Source organism: Semicossyphus pulcher, unplaced genomic scaffold (assembly GCF_022749685.1).
Source record: "Semicossyphus pulcher isolate SPU_LCO1_2020_fin unplaced genomic scaffold, fSemPul1.0.p SCAF_3, whole genome shotgun sequence".
NCBI classification, from domain to species: domain Eukaryota; kingdom Metazoa; phylum Chordata; class Actinopteri; order Labriformes; family Labridae; genus Semicossyphus; species Semicossyphus pulcher.
Genome location: NW_027211704.1, coordinates 792,566 through 811,188, shown reverse-complemented (window position 1 = coordinate 811,188; position 18,623 = coordinate 792,566). Strand labels below are relative to the sequence as shown.

The window sequence follows — 18,623 nt, the reverse complement described above, 5'->3', positions numbered from 1 at the left end:
TTCTCTCCATCGAAGAAACGTTCCGGAAACATCCACAACTTGACTCAGCATGACTCTGCACGCTGATTCAGGACTGCGTGGACTAAGTGTAAGCAGAAGAGTTTTCTGTGCAGAGGACACCTTGTTGTTTCTACTTGCTCTCCATATCTTTCCCTATGATTTCTCATTTTCAGTCATTCACCACTTCCTCTCTGTCTCCTCTCTCTTTTTCTCTCCTTTCACCTCAACAATGTCCTCTCATCCTCAGATAAAAACAGAGTCAGCAAAGGGGCCTTTGGGAGTTTGTGGGAAAACCAGCCCTCATCTTTCATCTTCCCATCACAGCCCTGCCCCCCCTCTCCTCTCTCTCTCCTCTGCCTCCTCGAGAGTTTCTGTCTCCTTTTTTACTCCTCCTCCACCCTTTTTCTCTCTCCTCAAGCCACTTTCTCTCCATCTTTTGCTGTCTCCCTCCCACCAACTATCTCCAGGATTATCGATTTAGCGTAGGCTGTGATTGAGTCTCACTGGGTGTAATGCAGGCCCTAAGGTGTCTTCTGAATGGAGAGCATCATGAGTTATGGACTAACTATAGTCACTCTTCCACAACACCTGAATCACAGGCAGACACGACACACACACACACACACACACACACACACACACACACACACACACACACAGACAGACACTCGCACACACTGCCTTCCCCAATGCAAACCAAACCCCTTGTACAAAAACACAGACATATCCATCGCACGAACATTTGTTAACACACACACCTGCACGTATAGATGATCTGATTGTCATTGCTGGCTTAAATTAAAATGCATCCAGCTATGACCTCATCATTGTAATAAAAGGTATATCATACATTATGTCTATTAATACATAATTAAAAAAGCCATACATGTGCACAGTATACCAATTAAGAGACAACAGATTCCCACAGGTTCTGGTGGTAGACAAATGAAGCTTTACTCACGGTTTAAACAGGAGTAGAGTGGAGGTGTCCGTGCTGAACCATCGCAGGATAATATCCTTTCAGTCATCGGTGCACTTTGTTGCAAGCAAGGATTCTCTTTGAAGCTCAGCAGCTGTAAACTGGCCTCATCCATGTTCAGTCAAAATTATCTGCAATATAAAAAACACAAATAACTTTATCCAACCCCTCATGTGTTGAATTCTGCATGTGTAAGTGTTTGAGTAATCCTGAGTACTCGTTTTAAAACTACTTTACAGTAGCTCTACTCCATTGTTAGAGTAAAACGTGTGTGAATGTTTCCTCTGTCCACACAATCACACAGAAGGTTATGTGTAAAACTGTTTGTATATCAGGAACAGTTTCATCAATTGTGTTTTTATTAATGACAAAATGTTTTTAATTTATCTTTTTTTCAGATGGAGACATTATTTTGTTTCTTTATGTGCGTGTGTGTGTGTGTGTGTGTGTGTGTGTGTGTGTGTAAGTTATGTTTATCCTTCATATAATTTTTGGTTATGAAATAAATAAAATTAATTATACATTTTGATAAACATAATGCTTTACTTTAACTGAGTAAAACTTTGAATACATAACATTTACAATAAAGACGTATCATATAATATCATCATAATGTCATCATAGTATCACAATATTTTTGTAGTACTTTTTATTACCTACCTAAGCTAAGTGAAGGATCTCAGTACCTCTTTCTCACTCCTTCAGATGAACCTGTGAAGGCACCGGAAGTCAGTGAATGTGGCGAAAGCTAGCTAACGTTTGGTCCAAAGGAGCAGAAAAAGTAATTTGCAGCCTCCGCCCTGACTCTGGGACTATGTTCCTACAACATACCTCCTTTGCACATACAGTCATAAATAAGAACCGTTTACCTTTAAGAGCTACTGTATAAACAGCCGAAGTAACGCGGTAAGTAGCTTGGCTTGTCACCCTGGTAACAGTGGGTGGGCTCGTGCACCTGTTAGCCGTTAAAGTATACAGTTAGCTTAGCGGTGAACGAAATCTACCAACGAACTCGGTGTATTTTCCCCATTTATTGCACTCACCTCGACCCAGCCTATCTCCTCTTGTGCTGCATCTTCTCTGGCCTCACTACAACTGGTGTAGAAAGTAGTGAAGGAGGGGAAAACGTTTCTGATGTTTTCTAGTTACCTCAATTAAGGCAAACACTTCCGGTTACGTTAATATATCCCGTGCCGGTAAAATATTGTACAATCTGGCGTTCCGCCCGGCCACTTGTGTCTTCAAAGTGAATGTTTGTTTTTTTAATATGTATTTTATTTTTTGCCGATTTTCACATTTCACTTTATATCACTGTTGTTATTACGTTTTTTTAATTTTGATGTTTTTTACTGGCCTATGTTTCTTTTCTAAGCCTGCTACCTAAACATTCAAACTGACTATATGACTACATGAATAACAAACCACAAGGATACAAGGAAAACTGTGAAATGATCAGAGGAATGAAAAGGACGTCCCGTTTAACTAAGTTTACTGAGTACAGTGCTACAACTAATCTGTCTCTTTCCTTATAACAATATGCTAGCACTACCAACCATCCCCTCCCTCTGAGCACAGATGTTCTCTGCAAATTGGTGACATTGACCGATTTTCTATATGAATGCTCTCTCACAAATTGCATTGTAGCTGAAGAGTTTTGAAGGGAAATTAAATTAGATTTCCTCTTGGATGAGTACAGTGCTTTAACACAGATTTCAGTAGAATCAAAAAAATGTTATGATGTGAAAAAGCTACTCAAGTGGTCTGGCTAGTTTATTTGCATAGTCTGATATCCCAGGTAATGTCTAAATGCATGGGCCAAAACTCTGTAAGAAGACAGTGACAACACCTCAAAACACAAAGGAAGTCTCAGGAGAGTTGAGTTCTCAGGAGACTGATTTCTCTCTGCAGATGGCAAAGGGTGGCGCACAGTTACACCTACAAGAGGAAAAGAGAGTTAAAAGTTATTATCAAATCAGTTTGCACAGAAAAAACATTTTAGAATGAAATTTAAATACAGGTCTCTGAAAGAATATGACTAAAATACTATAGAGTTCAATGATAGCATGGACTACCTGGGCTTGCTTTGAGTTCAATAGGATGCACCTGGTTTATCAGACTACAGGAGGTCACTTTGACTGACCTGACTTCTTCACACAACATACTGAACTACCAGGGACACCACATATATAATGGATGATAGTCAAGAAACCTATAATATGTCTGCATATTTGATTAACAGGCATATATTTAAGCGTAACCCAGACGTATTTGCTGCTGATGTTTCGAAATGTATGCCTGCTTTTATCCACACGTTAACCCTCCCCTCCTCCTCGAGCATCCTCTGTGCCCCAAAAACAAGTCGCTCATTGTAATTTGGGAATCCTATTAGGATTGGCCCCAGAGTCGGCCTCTGCTTAGCAAATAAATAATGGTAATGATGATGATCCCTCATCTTGTCACTGGGGCTCTCCCTCGGGGGCCAAGCAGTGCAGGTGGAGGGAGCCTCTCTTGGCCTAATTGGTTCCAACCCTGCAGCCTTCTCTCCAGCCTTTTCTCCCTCTCTCTTCTCTCTCTCTCTCTCTCTCTCTCTCTCTTTCTGGGCCTCAGGAGTCATTGGTAAACTTGTCATTCTCTCTGTGTCGGTGCATGTGTCATCACCATCTTTAATTTATTGTCACACAATCATGAAATCACACAGAGCACCAGCACTTGCTGTCTCTCTGTCCTGGTCTCCGTCTGCGCACACAGATGGATGGACAGACGAGCAGTAAACACACACAAATAGACATTTATGTACTGTACTGCAGTAACAGAGTATTTTGCCACAGTCGTCCCCTGCGGTCTCTTTTTGTCAGTTAGTGCATATAAACACCTTCACTTTTAACTGTCTCTATACCTGCCTGTCTAACCTGTAACCCTGACCCCTGCACTGAGCCTATCACCAACCATCACCATACCTCATTACATTTCCACTTAAAAAAGCCATCCTTTGTAACACACAAGATGGCAAAGTCATTTTGAAAATATGAGCAATGGAGATTAATAATTGTCCAGATCAGATTAGATAATTGAATTTTGGCGCCTCACTGGAAACTAGATGGAAATAAAGGAGGTGTTATTCTGCAACAGTTATTAAAAGAATCATGTCAGGGCTTTAATCTAACGCTTCAGAGGTTTTGGCAGGAAATATGAGATTTGATACACATTCACGCTCCTGAACGCACACTCACACACGTCACAAAAACAAAGACAGACAGAGAGCAAGAGAGTAACACATTTCTAAAAATAAACCCGGTCCCAAAGCTTCGTGAAAGGCCTCAAATGTTGTTTTTGAGCTGTGAGGAGAAGAAGCAGCGTTTGCAGTGGCCCGTGGAAGACGCTTTCTGAAACATTTCTCTACAAATCAATACCTTCTCTGCAAGGCAAAGAGGATCTCTAATATAGCTTTATGTTATTATTTTTCCTCACACATTGCTACATTTCTCAGCGGCCAGGCGAAGGGAAGATGGATTTTCTCTTCGACTGGATGCTAAATGTGTTTCTGAATATGGAGGGTCAATGAGATGATGCAGAGGCTGCACTCTTAAAAAGCCATGTGTTACTCCCTGCACATCCATAAGTGCAGTTTGAGTCAGTCTGACACCTCACAAATCTGCATTACTTTTCATCAATGTAATGCTGAGTGAACTCGTGCAGGAGAGGCAGGTAACACGTTCAGTCCTGTTATATTTTGATGCTAATGAGCAGCATCAAACAGTGTAAGGAGAGGAGGATTGTGGAACGTTGAACTGTAACTGATCACTCATCTAAAACTAATTATTGATTCTGAAGTGTTTGCATGTGATTGCTTTGATTTAAATCTGAGCATTTTTAAAGACCAGTTGAATCACTCCAGCAGCATTGCACAGAAACACGACCACATGACCAAGTACATCAAAAACAATATATTTCCTGCCTCTTCCAAGCTCACCGGCTTTACTGTTATTCACACTGTGCACACACCGTGTGGCGTGTTCAGCAGATTCAGGGAGAATGTCAGTTGTTGTGCTCGGTTTCTGGTCCAACAGGGACCTCTGCTGGGTGAAACTATCATTACATGTTTACCTCGTCTCACTGAAGCTCTTTGTAACTCAGCAAGTCTTTATTCTATTTCTTTCACTCCTTTTGATGATACCTTGCTGGTTTTAAAAGTACCAGACCACACATTGCACACCTGTTGCACCAAGTGATGAAGTTTGTTAAACATTTTGGAAAGATTAATGCATTTTGCATGTCCTGAAATAGTGTAATAAGTAATAATATCTCTTTAAGTGTTCAAACATCTTTCCAGCAGAGGTCAAAGCAGTGTAGAGACCCTAACTAATGGAGCTCTGTGTCCTGTCACGCCCCACCCCGAGGCGGCCCTATGGGCTAACACAACAACAACATCCCTGCTGAGAGGCAGAACCGCAGTCTTCAGATGTCATGTCTGGGGTTTTTAAGCACCTAAGAGCAGGTGAACCTCGTTCAGCAGTCACCTGGAGAGAGCTGGAAAGACACAACAGAGAGCCAAAAGGGACAAACAGTGCGGGGAACATACGAACATACAGCCCTGACAGTCCAACATGTTATTTAAAAAAAACTTGGTTTCATGAAAACTGATTAATTCATGATTTTAACAAGAGTTGATTTTGTCCACTAAAGGGGCAACATCTTCTGCTGGTTCGAATCCCAGTTCAGACGTAGTGGGCCTTTCTGTGCGGAGTTTGCATGTTCTCATGCATGTATTGTCCGGTTGTCAGCCCTGTGATTGACAGGTGATCAGTCCAGGTGTAACCCCACCTCTCACCCAATGACAGCTGGGATAGGCTCCAGCCCCCCACGACCCTGATAGATAATTTATAAATGATAAATAGTTTCCTGCAGTGAGATCTGTGTCTGTTGTCTGATTTAAAATGACCTCTCCAGGTTTGTCTTTGTTGGCGTCTCCAGTGAAAATGAAATTTTCTTGAACACATTCTTTGCTGCAGCTTCAAGCCGTCACCCCCTCTATGCCTTTGCCCTCTCACATATATACAGCCACACACACACACACACACACACACACATATAGGCTCATCCACCCACAGACATCCACAAACATTTTGGCAACCCTCTTCCATCCTGCCTCTGTGGAGTGGCAGGGGTCAAAAGGTCGGCGATGACAACATGGCAGCTGTGATATCCTCCAAGCGGTCTCTCGGTCCAGAGCGGCATGAAGCAGAGGCTGTTTCCCGGGAAGAAGTGACCCGTGTCTGAAGGGGTGCTCTGTTGTCCAATCAGACGACTGCTGAAGCCTGGCGGCGCTACCTGCTCGGGCCACGCGGCTCCTCTCCTCTGACAGACAACAGAGGAGGAAGGAGGCGTGACCAGGAAACTCATCATCTGCATCTGAACACGGACATTGAGGGAGACGTGAGAAAGAAAATGAAACCAGGGAGAATAAGACACAAACAGGAACGAATTGTTACGAGGACAATTATTAAAGTTCAGTTTTATTGTGTTAAAGACAATCAAGGCAGGAAATCAGGGGGAAATGATGTGTGAAGTGAAGACTGAAATCATCGTGGTGTCATTCAGGCTCACTGACAGCCTGTCTCTTGGACGTGCAGGATGCCATTCCCTGCATGCCTGATCTCTGAGCGTCCCCTCCACATAGCAGCCCGTCCCCTCGCTGCTTCCTTTGGTTAATTACGCAGCACTCAGGGCAGCTACAGAAAATAACTCTGCCTCCGTTTGAAGTTCTGAAATGCCTCCGTCTCATTTGAATCCCTCATTTGTTCCCCCTGAAATGTGAGGGAATAAAAGCAGTCTCCCACTCGACACTAATAACTGAGTGATAACAAATTCAGTGGCTCCTCACAGATCCTCCACTTTTTTTTTTGGACACTTTATGCACACACACACACACACACACGCACACGCACACGCACACGCACACGCACACGCACACACACACGCACACACACACGCACACACGCACACGCACACGCACACGCACACACACACACACGCATACACACGCACACACACACGCACACACACACAATCACACACACAATCACACACGCACACACACACGCACACGCACACGCACACGCACACGCACACGCACACGCACACACACACGCACACGCACACGCGCACACGCACACGCACACACACACACGCGCACGCGCACACACACACACACACACGCACACGCACACACAATCACACACGCACACGCGCACGCACACGCACACACACACACACATCACAAGTCCGTACAAAGAAACACACAATGTTTGTATAAGAAACGATGGTTTCCCACTCTGCCTTGAGTGTAAGTGATGGAAAGATGAAACCTTACAGCTCTGACTGATTATCGCACAGAAACAACGGAACAAAGAAACAAGTGTTTCCAGGTAACAGTGTGTTACCATTAATCACACACCATGTTCAATGCAGATATCACACTGATTATATATTATATAAAGTAGGTATCAGTTTGTCACTAAAATATTACAAAACTTTTACTCTAGTTTTTGCTTCTGTGTTTATATATAGTTTCTCATTATTATTACACTGTAATATACATATATATACACACATATATATATATGTGTGTATATATATATATATATATATATATATATGTATATATATGTATATGTATATGTATATTCTATTAGAATCAAACACACACCTAGTTATTACTTTGGTTATCACATGCTTTTACTTCACTTTAACCTCTTTGTTATCAAACTATTACCAGATTATGACCATGTTATTACTGATATGTTGACATTTTATTATTATTATTATTGTATATTAAAGCTTGACAGGTGACAGGTTTGATCATTACCGGCCTGGGGGGAAAGTGTGTGGAAGCCAAACATCAGTGAGTTGTTCCAGCGTGTGGAGGGAGGACCTAAGGTAAACGCTTTTTGTCCTTTTCTCTTGTTTTCAGACATAAAGAGGCGCTCACATGTTACAGCTCCTTCCCTCCTCAGACGTCTCTGTGATCAGAACACCGGGTTAACAGGCACTAAGATAATTCTGATAATAACTTTGGTTATGATTTGGTGCTATACAAATAAAAAATGATTGATTGCTTGACTGATTGATTTAACACTTAAAGCTTTGGGATAAAATTCAGACTACTGATGAAATGTAATCAGTGAAGCTGACCTGTGTCCTGTGCAGTCCTCATGATCAATGAATGTGTGCGTGTTTTTATCTGACATAAACTACAGTGAAGCTACATGAAGCCAACCCTCGTACTTTATTCTGTCGTTTAACACAAACCTCTGCGCTCTGCATTTTGTCAGGTTTACATACAATAAAAAAGTTTCAAGTGTTGTTGCTGCTTTGGACCAAAACCGAGCGGGTTGGCTCCAGCAGGAAAGAAATCTGAGACCGGATCTGGCTGAAGCACGGAGGCGCCGGCTGCTGCTCAGATCTCCTGCAGCAGGTTGGCGGGAAAGAAGCCGAGCTTCCGGCCTGTGCTGACCTTCAGGTAGCCGTTTACCTCCTCTCCTTTCTTCACCACAATCTGAGGACAGGAAACACACACGCTTCCATTAGTCCTGTTTATGTCGGTGTGGGGATACTGTGGAGGACGTACATTCTTTAGACCGGGTGACAGGTAACAAAGACATGCAGCAAAGCGTGCACATGACGAGGGCGAAGTTTAAACAGCTGTCAGGTTAAACAAGTTTAAAGGTTACAGGCTGAACGTAAATCAGAGCTGCATGTGTCGCTGCATGTCAACATGACGTGTGCTGGCCTTCAGTGTGGAGATGTGTGTGTGTGTGTGTGTGTGTGTGTGTGTGTGTGTGAACCTGGTCTTTCTTCAGGGTGATCTGGCCCATCTCTCTGTTGCCGACAAAGGAGCGTGTCACCTTGTAGACCCTCTCTCCTGCTCTCACTCGGATGATGTAGTTTGCAGGTATGAAGCCTGTCCTCTCGCCGATCTTCCCCTGGTGGAGAGAAGCAGCTTAACGGTGTCAGACCTTCCCCGCAGCGTAACCGCTCTGATGTAATCAACTAATGGCAAAAATCCCAGAACACAATTATGACCCAAATCTGCTTCATTGGTCCTGAAGCCATCTGCTGTCTGTGATATTTGCTGACCTTTGGGGAGCAGGCAGTGACCTTGACATCAGTGTAAGCTTTGTGACATATAAAACACATGTAGGACTCACCCTCCACCATTCCTCGTTGGAGTCGTCGATCACTGTGATGCGGTCGCCGGCGCTGCGGGACAAACAGGGCAGAAGTCTTTTTAAGAGGGGGCTCAAAGTGTAAGTCAGACAGGAAGAGTCACTCGGAGTCGCTGCTCTTACTGAACATCCAGGTCGTCCTTCTCGATGGCTTTGAAGCGGTACAGAGCCAGGTAGTAGTGAGACTGACTGAACACGCCGATCTTCCCCGGCTGAAGCTTTTTACTCTGACGAACACAAACACGCCGACTCGTATCACCAGTCACTACAGGACTATCGTTGTTTCAACTCCTGTCTTTAGTATCAGAGGATGTGTCTCGTACCTTGTCGTCAGCCGGAGCCTTGTCTCCTCTTTTGTCTCCTTCTGTGTTTGCTGACAAACAACACAGTCAAAAACAGGAAGTTCATCTTTAGATGTTAAATCACCCTTAAAGTATATTTGCTGTTACGTCGTTCCAAAGCAACATTTCAATCTAACAGTGACCTCGGTGGGGTTAAAGCAGCTGTCAGTCAGGATGTCCCATTGTTATATTACTAGCCTTGACAAGCTCCTGCATCATGCATGTACCTCCTTCACCTCCTTCGTCCTCCTGTTTGGGCTGTGACTCATCGTCCTCCATCATCATCATCATCATCTGAACAATTAGGAGAAAACAGCGATGCGTTTACTGACTCGTTCTCAGAGCCGACGGCTGCTTCCAGAATCAGATTAAACAACAAAGAGATTTAAAGAGGAACAAATAAAGGAGAAGGTGAGTAAAAACCACGAGCTGCAGAAAGAACACCTGCTGAGACGACTCTGTCACACTGAGCGAGGGTTCAGCTCAGTCTGCACTCTGGCTCAAAGGGGGCGACCTCCACAAGGCTTTAAAACATGGACGTGTTTTACCGTGTGCACAAACAGAGTAATCATTCACACTCACAGTCTTCTTGTCCTCGGAGCCTTTCTTACGCTCCTTGTTGGCCATGATGACGCCGATACGCAGAGTTTCAAACACGGGGTCGGTGCGGTTCGACTGCGCTGTCAATCAAACGTCATCGGTCAGTAAACAGAGAAAACATCAGAAGTGAGAAAGTAAACTGGTTCAAACAAGACGATAAAATCTGATCAACTTCAGTTTAACTGACCGAAAAGCAGGACGGATAATAACTCTGTCTCTGTGAGGATCTTAAACACCTGATCTTAAACACCTGATCTTTAAACACCTGATCTTAAACACCTGATCTTTAAACACCTGATCTTAAACACCTGATCTTAAACACCTGATCTTTAAACACCTGATCTTAAACACCTGATCTTTAAACACCTGATCTTAAACACCTGATCTTAAACACCTGATCTTTAAACACCTGATCTTAAACACCTGATCTTAAACACCTGATCTTTAAACACCTGATCATTCCCCGGATCTTTAAACACCTGATCTTAAACACCTGATCATTAAACACCTGATCTTTAAACACCTGATCTTAAACACCTGATCTTTAAACACCTGATCTTAAACACCTGATCTTTAAACACCTGATCTTAAACACCTGATCTTTAAACACCTGATCTTAAACACCTGATCTTAAACACCTGATCTTTAAACACCTGATCTTAAACACCTGATCTTAAACACCTGATCTTTAAACACCTGATCTTAAACACCTGATCTTAAACACCTGATCTTTAAACACCTGATCTTTAAACACCTGATCTTAAACACCTGATCTTTAAACACCTGATCTTAAACACCTGATCTTTAAACACCTGATCTTAAACACCTGATCTTAAACACCTGATCTTTAAACACCTGATCTTTAAACACCTGATCTTAAACACCTGATCTTAAACACCTGATCTTTAAACACCTGATCTTAAACACCTGATCTTTAAACACCTGATCTTTAAACACCTGATCATTCCCCGGATCATTAAACACCTGATCTTTAAACACCTGATCTTAAACACCTGATCTTTAAACACCTGATCTTTAAACACCTGATCTTTAAACACCTGATCTTAAACACCTGATCTTTAAACACCTGATCTTTAAACACCTGATCTTAAACACCTGATCTTTAAACACCTGATCTTAAACACCTGATCTTTAAACACCTGATCTTTAAACACCTGATCTTAAACACCTGATCTTTAAACACCTGATCATTCCCCGGATCTTTAAACACCTGATCTTTAAACACCTGATCTTTAAACACCTGATCTTTAAACACCTGATCATTAAACACCTGATCTTTAAACACCTGATCTTTAAACACCTGATCTTAAACACCTGATCTTTAAAAACCTGATCTTAAACACCTGATCTTTAAACACCTGATCTTTAAACACCTGATCATTCCCCGGATCTTTAAACACCTGATCATTAAACACCTGATCTTAAACACCTGATCTTTAAACACCTGATCTTAAACACCTGATCTTTAAACACCTGATCTTAAACACCTGATCTTTAAACACCTGATCTTTAAACACCTGATCTTAAACACCTGATCTTTAAACACCTGATCTTTAAACACCTGATCTTAAACACCTGATCTTTAAACACCTGATCTTTAAACACCTGATCTTAAACACCTGATCTTTAAACACCTGATCTTTAAACACCTGATCATTAAACACCTGATCTTAAACACCTGATCTTTAAACACCTGATCTTAAACACCTGATCTTTAAACACCTGATCTTTAAACACCTGATCTTTAAACACCTGATCTTAAACACCTGATCTTTAAACACCTGATCTTTAAACACCTGATCATTAAACACCTGATCTTAAACACCTGATCTTTAAACACCTGATCTTAAACACCTGATCTTTAAACACCTGATCTTAAACACCTGATCTTTAAACACCTGATCTTTAAACACCTGATCATTCCCCGGATCTTTAAACACCTGATCATTAAACACCTGATCTTAAACACCTGATCTTTAAACACCTGATCTTAAACACCTGATCTTTAAACACCTGATCTTAAACACCTGATCTTTAAACACCTGATCTTAAACACCTGATCTTTAAACACCTGATCTTTAAACACCTGATCTTTAAACACCTGATCTTAAACACCTGATCTTTAAACACCTGATCTTTAAACACCTGATCTTAAACACCTGATCTTTAAACACCTGATCTTTAAACACCTGATCTTAAACACCTGATCTTTAAACACCTGATCTTTAAACACCTGATCTTAAACACCTGATCATTAAACACCTGATCTTTAAACACCTAATCATTAAACACCTGATCTTTAAACACCTGATCTTTAAACACCTGATCTTAAACACCTGATCTTTAAACACCTGATCATTCCCCGGATCTTTAAACACCTGATCTTTAAACACCTGATCTTTAAACACCTGATCTTTAAACACCTGATCTTAAACACCTGATCTTTAAACACCTGATCTTTAAACACCTGATCATTAAACACCTGATCTTTAAACACCTGATCTTTAAACACCTGATCTTTAAACACCTGATCATTAAACACCTGATCTTAAACACCTGATCATTAAACACCTGATCTTTAAACACCTGATCTTTAAACACCTGATCTTAAACACCTGATCTTTAAACACCTGATCTTAAACACCTGATCTTTAAACACCTGATCTTAAACACCTGATCATTAAACACCTGATCTTTAAACACCTGATCTTTAAACACCTGATCATTAAACACCTGATCTTTAAACACCTGATCATTAAACACCTGATCTTTAAACACCTGATCTTTAAACACCTGATCATTAAACACCTGATCTTTAAACACCTGATCATTAAACACCTGATCTTTAAACACCTGATCTTTAAACACCTGATCTTTAAACACCTGATCATTAAACACCTGATCTTTAAACACCTGATCATTCCCCGGATCTTTAAACACCTGATCTTAAACACCTGATCTTAAACACCTGATCTTTAAACACCTGATCATTAAACACCTGATCATTAAACACCTGATCTTAAACACCTGATCTTTAAACACCTGATCTTTAAACACCTGATCTTTAAACACCTGATCTTAAACACCTGATCTTTAAACACCTGATCTTAAACACCTGATCTTTAAACACCTGATCTTAAACACCTGATCTTAAACACCTGATCTTAAACACCTGATCTTTAAACACCTGATCTTTAAACACCTGATCATTAAACACCTGATCTTTAAACACCTGATCATTAAACACCTGATCTTTAAACACCTGATCTTTAAACACCTGATCATTAAACACCTGATCTTTAAACACCTGATCATTAAACACCTGATCTTTAAACACCTGATCTTTAAACACCTGATCTTTAAACACCTGATCATTAAACACCTGATCTTTAAACACCTGATCATTCCCCGGATCTTTAAACACCTGATCTTAAACACCTGATCTTAAACACCTGATCTTTAAACACCTGATCTTAAACACCTGATCTTTAAACACCTGATCTTTAAACACCTGATCTTTAAACACCTGATCATTAAACACCTGATCATTAAACACCTGATCTTAAACACCTGATCTTTAAACACCTGATCTTTAAACACCTGATCATTCCCCGGATCTTTAAACACCTGATCTTTAAACACCTGATCTTAAACACCTGATCTTTAAACACCTGATCTTAAACACCTGATCTTAAACACCTGATCTTTAAACACCTGATCTTAAACACCTGATCTTAAACACCTGATCTTTAAACACCTGATCATTCCCCGGATCTTTAAACACCTGATCTTTAAACACCTGATCATTAAACACCTGATCTTTAAACACCTGATCATTAAACACCTGATCATTAAACACCTGATCTTTAAACACCTGATCTTTAACCGTAACAAAGTCATTAAGTCGCTTTTGTACGAGAGAACAGAAACATGACTTGAACTGAGAAACAGACAGAAATGTTCAGAGAGATGAGTCAGGAACATTTATGCTTTTTTCATGACAAGATTATAACCTGAAAGTTTCACATGTTACAGTCTGGACTCACAGAAGGGCAGCAGCTGGGAGACGGTGGCATTCTGCTGACTGCTGTAGAGAGGAGAGCTGTACGCTCGCCTGAAGCCTGGAGGCTAAAGCAGGAGAGGAGACGAGAGGATACGAGAGGAGACGAGAGGGGACGAGAGGAGACGAGAGGGGACGAGAGGGGACGAGAAGAGAGAAGAGGAGACGAGAGGGGACGAGAGGAGACGAGGGGAGACAAGAGGGGACGAGAGGGGACGAGAGGAGACGAGAGGAGACGAGAGGGGACGAGAGGAGACGAGGGGAGACAAGAGGGGACGAGAGGATACGAGAGGAGACGAGAGGGGACGAGAGGAGAGGAGAGGAGACGAGAGGGGACGAGAGGAGACGAGAGGGGACGAGAGGGGACGAGAGGAGAGAAGAGGAGACGAGAGGGGACGAGAGGAGACGAGGGGAGACGAGAGGGGACGAGAGGGGACGAGAGGAGACGAGAGGAGACGAGAGGGGACGAGAGGAGACGAGGGGAGACAAGAGGGGACGAGAGGATACGAGAGGAGACGAGAGGGGACGAGAGGAGACGAGAGGAGACGAGAGGGGACGAGAGGGGACGAGAGGGGACGAGAGGAGAGAAGAGGAGACGAGAGGGGACGAGAGGAGACGAGGGGAGACAAGAGGGGACGAGAGGGGACGAGAGGAGACGAGAGGAGACGAGAGGGGACGAGAGGAGAGAAGAGGAGACGAGAGGGGACGGGAGGGGACGAGAGGAGAGAAGAGGAGACGACGGTAGACGAGGGGAGACGAGAGGGGACGAGAGGGGACGAGAGGAGACGAGAGGGGATGAGAGGAGACGACGGGAGAGAAGAGGAGACGAGAGGACACGAGAGGGGACGAGAGGAGACGAGGGGAGACGAGAGGAGACGAGAGGGGACGAGAGGAGACGAGAGGGGATGAGAGGAGACGACGGGAGAGAAGAGGAGACGAGAGGACACGAGAGGGGACGAGAGGAGACGAGAGGAGACGAGAGGAGACGACAGGAGCAGGTACAATAAGCATCTTTTAAAAATACCCGAGCTGCATATTTCAGTTTAATTTCGTAGCATTAAACTCACAATTTTGCCGAAACACTTCTGGAACTCGACGTAGGACTGACACTGGTGGTGGATGCTGGTTTTGCAGTTCTTACATCTCAGTGCAAACTTGTTGTTCACTGAGGAGAGAACGAAGCAGAGTCATCACGTGTTCAGAGATGCACTCGGGTCTTCGGGGATCAGAGACGAGGCCCACGTACAAACTATCATGCGTGCGCAGACGTCACAGAACTTTGGTTTCTTGCAGTAGTGGTCCTTGAACTTGTGAGGTCTGTCGTTCACTGGTTTGACTGGTTCAGGAGGAGGTGCTTCCTCTCTTTCCTCCTCCTCCACCTCCTCATCGTAGATGAAATATACCTGGAGACAGGTGAAGTAGAAAGGATGGTGATAAAGGATGAGCTGCAGTTAACTTAAAGAAAAGGAACAAAGCTTCCTCACTGAGTCAGTTCTGGGGTTGTATGAATTGCTTATATTTAACGCTCCAAAATAGAAATCTACAATTAAGTTTCTTTCCTTTGTAAAAACACAACTCGTCGTTAATGATGAACTAAAGTGACGTTCAGAGCGTTCTACAACAACTTGCACTGAAACCCTCAAATAACATTTCAGATATAAAACTGTGACGACGCCAAACTATGAAAAGGTTTTCAAATGAAATTCTCAACGTTACAAGGTCGTGTTTTTGATCCGGTTCGTGACCTCATCTTTAAGTATCTAAGGTTTAAGGGGTCTAAAGGGTTAACCAGGAAGTCCCAGTATCCTGCATGACCCACAGCCTGACAGATTTATACGACAATGATTCTATTAATACTGAACCACCAACGTCTGACTCATATGGAGACTTTCTAATGTTCACACCACAGACTGTATAAAAAGATGGCCGACGTGACAGCTGTCTAACACTGAAGCCAAACCCTCTCTGTCGCCCCCTGCTGACTGGCTGCAGTATAGCTCATAAAGCCCGCCTCCTCCATGTTAACAGATGGGACATGAGTCAAACTATAAAATCAAAATACACAGCAAATACATTTTCCTCAAACATGGTTTCTGTCATTATAGTCAGTTCTTATCCTGCTGATTTATGTCCAAGTGTTCATTTTTCTGACAAGTTTATTTTTAATTAGTTATTTGATGCTGTCAAAATGATGATTGACAGCTCTGTTGACAAATCCGGCTCCTGCAGCCGATCAGTTCCGGGTGAGCAGAGCGGAGGACGAACAGCGAGAGGAGACGTAACTAAAACAATCACTACAGTCATTGAAGTTTCCATACCTGTGACCTTTAACCTCAGACCAGCACAAGAAGCTGTTCTGCTGTTAAACACGCCGGCGTGCGGGATCCTTGCTGTTTAAGTTAAGTGTGTGTTTGGGTTAGCGGAAGTGGCTATGGCCGACCCCACCCGCCGATCTCTACTGCGCAGCTCTGGCTCCGTATGACGTCACCATCGTAAGATGGCAGCGCCCACCTCGGGGGCTTTTTGGGCTTCACTTTTGTACAATGGGAGCAGATGGAGACGCGTCGTCCATCTTTATATACAGTCATTGGTTCACACACACTGCAGCATGTAAAGTTAAGACCACTGTGTGTCTGTTTGTGAAGCTTAGGGAGTCATTCTGCCTGACAGCAGGAGTTTATGTGCTGTTTCTGTATGCACACACACACACACACACACACAGATTAGAACGAACAGACAGATACACACACACACGCACACACACAAACCCCAGGTGGGATTGACTGAGAGGCTCAGATCTTAAAATAGCCATTAGTGGAGACCAACAGAATTCCCTCCTGGATGTAACAAAGCTCGACATTGCTGCTCCTAAATATACTGCAGTCTGGTCCAACAGAGCCATGAGGATGTCACACACACACACACACACACTGAGAGGGGCGCCTGACAGACTGGCAGGATTAGAGGTGTGCTGTGTCCGTCAGGCTGAGGATTTACACACAATAACCTGATAATACGGGCACGGTTCACACACTGCACAGCAGCTCACTCTGTGACTCTATTCAGCACCTGAACAGGCGACAGACGGCCGACTCACAGCTCACTTACTGATACACACGCTGGCAGATACACAAGTGATGTGAGATCTCTGTTAGCATGTTGGTATGTTGACATGTTGTAGACGTGTCTGAGGAGGACATGTCTCTTCTGCAGGTGTATGACTTGTTAGATACCTGCAGCAGACACGTGTGAAGCATGTCCACTGTCTGTTAAAGATAACGTAGCTCTACATGATCTTTGTTATTTCTCTGATACACATCAGCATCTACATCTTCTGTGTATAGAGAAGGCTGATGTTACTGCACTGTGTCGTAGTATTAAGTCAGGTGTGTGAACACAGCTCACCGTGTTGTCCTCCTCCTTCAGCACGTTATCAGGGAGAGGCGGGTTGTCATGAATATCCAACGAGTCCTTGTCATCCAACCTGTCATCATCAGAGAGCAAAGGTCACATCAGGAAGCCAGTGTTGGAATGTGACAGAGCAGTAGTACCTGGTGGTCTGTGGCCGCCTCAGACGGCACGTTCAAGGTGTCTCTGAGCTTTTTAAGTTTCTTTCTGTAACTTTACTTTTCTTTTTTATTCAAGATTATTTTCTGATGTTTCAGATTCTTCAGCCCGATAAAATCACGAATGTAACGGGAAGAAGAGTCTCAGAAACATTTCTCTGTCATTTGTCCATCAGTGATAAAGAACGTCTGAACTTACGAGTCATAATGAGCCATTGTTCCTTCAGATACTCAGCGTCTGGACCAGCAGGTGTCACTGTAGACACAGAACAGGTGAGCATCACTTCAGGTGTCCTCTGAAAACCTCTGCAGCTAACAATAACAATGATCAACAGGACAGATGTGGTGTAGTGAAGGTTTACCCCTCCAGGTCTCTCTAAGGTGGCTGTGGGTGCTGAGTGTGTCGTGCTGAGGCGAACACGGGGCCTCCTTCCTCCTCAGGCTGTTTAAATGTTAGAAACATGTTCAGGACACGCAGAGGAAACACACAAGCGTCCTGCACGTGTTAGTAAAGGTTTAGAAAACTGAATAAAAAATGTTGTGATGGAGCAGATTCAGACTCCGTCATGTAAAGCTGGACACTGACCTTTGCCTCCGCTCCTTCTCTTTCACCACCTCCTCTCCGATGTTCCTCCGGACGCGTCCCTGCAGCTTCAAACCTCCTCTCACTCCTTCTTTACTGGCAGTCCCGTTACGTTCGGTCCTGTACATGCTCAACTTTCCAAATGAGGCTCCAACAGGTGGGACAGTTGGGATGAGTAATGCCAGCAGGCCCACCCGGCCCAGCCCTGGGTGTGTGTGTGTGTGTGTGTGCATTAATGTGACTGTTGG

General features: G+C 43.3%; 1 protein-coding gene across 1 annotated transcript; it reads right to left on the bottom strand.

Moving 5' to 3' along the window:
• Positions 1 to 8,435: 8,435 nt before the first annotated feature.
• LOC138606412 (SH3 and cysteine-rich domain-containing protein 3-like) lies at positions 8,436 to 18,174 on the bottom strand. Its single transcript, XM_069678882.1, has 14 exons — positions 18,155 to 18,174; positions 17,992 to 18,048; positions 17,632 to 17,710; positions 15,473 to 15,629; positions 15,294 to 15,391; positions 14,255 to 14,294; positions 11,103 to 11,134; positions 10,128 to 10,220; positions 9,773 to 9,839; positions 9,528 to 9,577; positions 9,328 to 9,431; positions 9,187 to 9,238; positions 8,824 to 8,961; positions 8,436 to 8,534 (listed from the first exon to the last, which is right to left on the bottom strand). The coding sequence occupies exons 2-14, from the start codon at positions 18,006 to 18,008 to the stop codon at positions 8,436 to 8,438; spliced, it is 1,026 nt and encodes a 341-aa protein (XP_069534983.1). The 5' UTR covers positions 18,009 to 18,048; positions 18,155 to 18,174.
• Between the last annotated feature and the right edge of the window lie 449 nt (positions 18,175 to 18,623).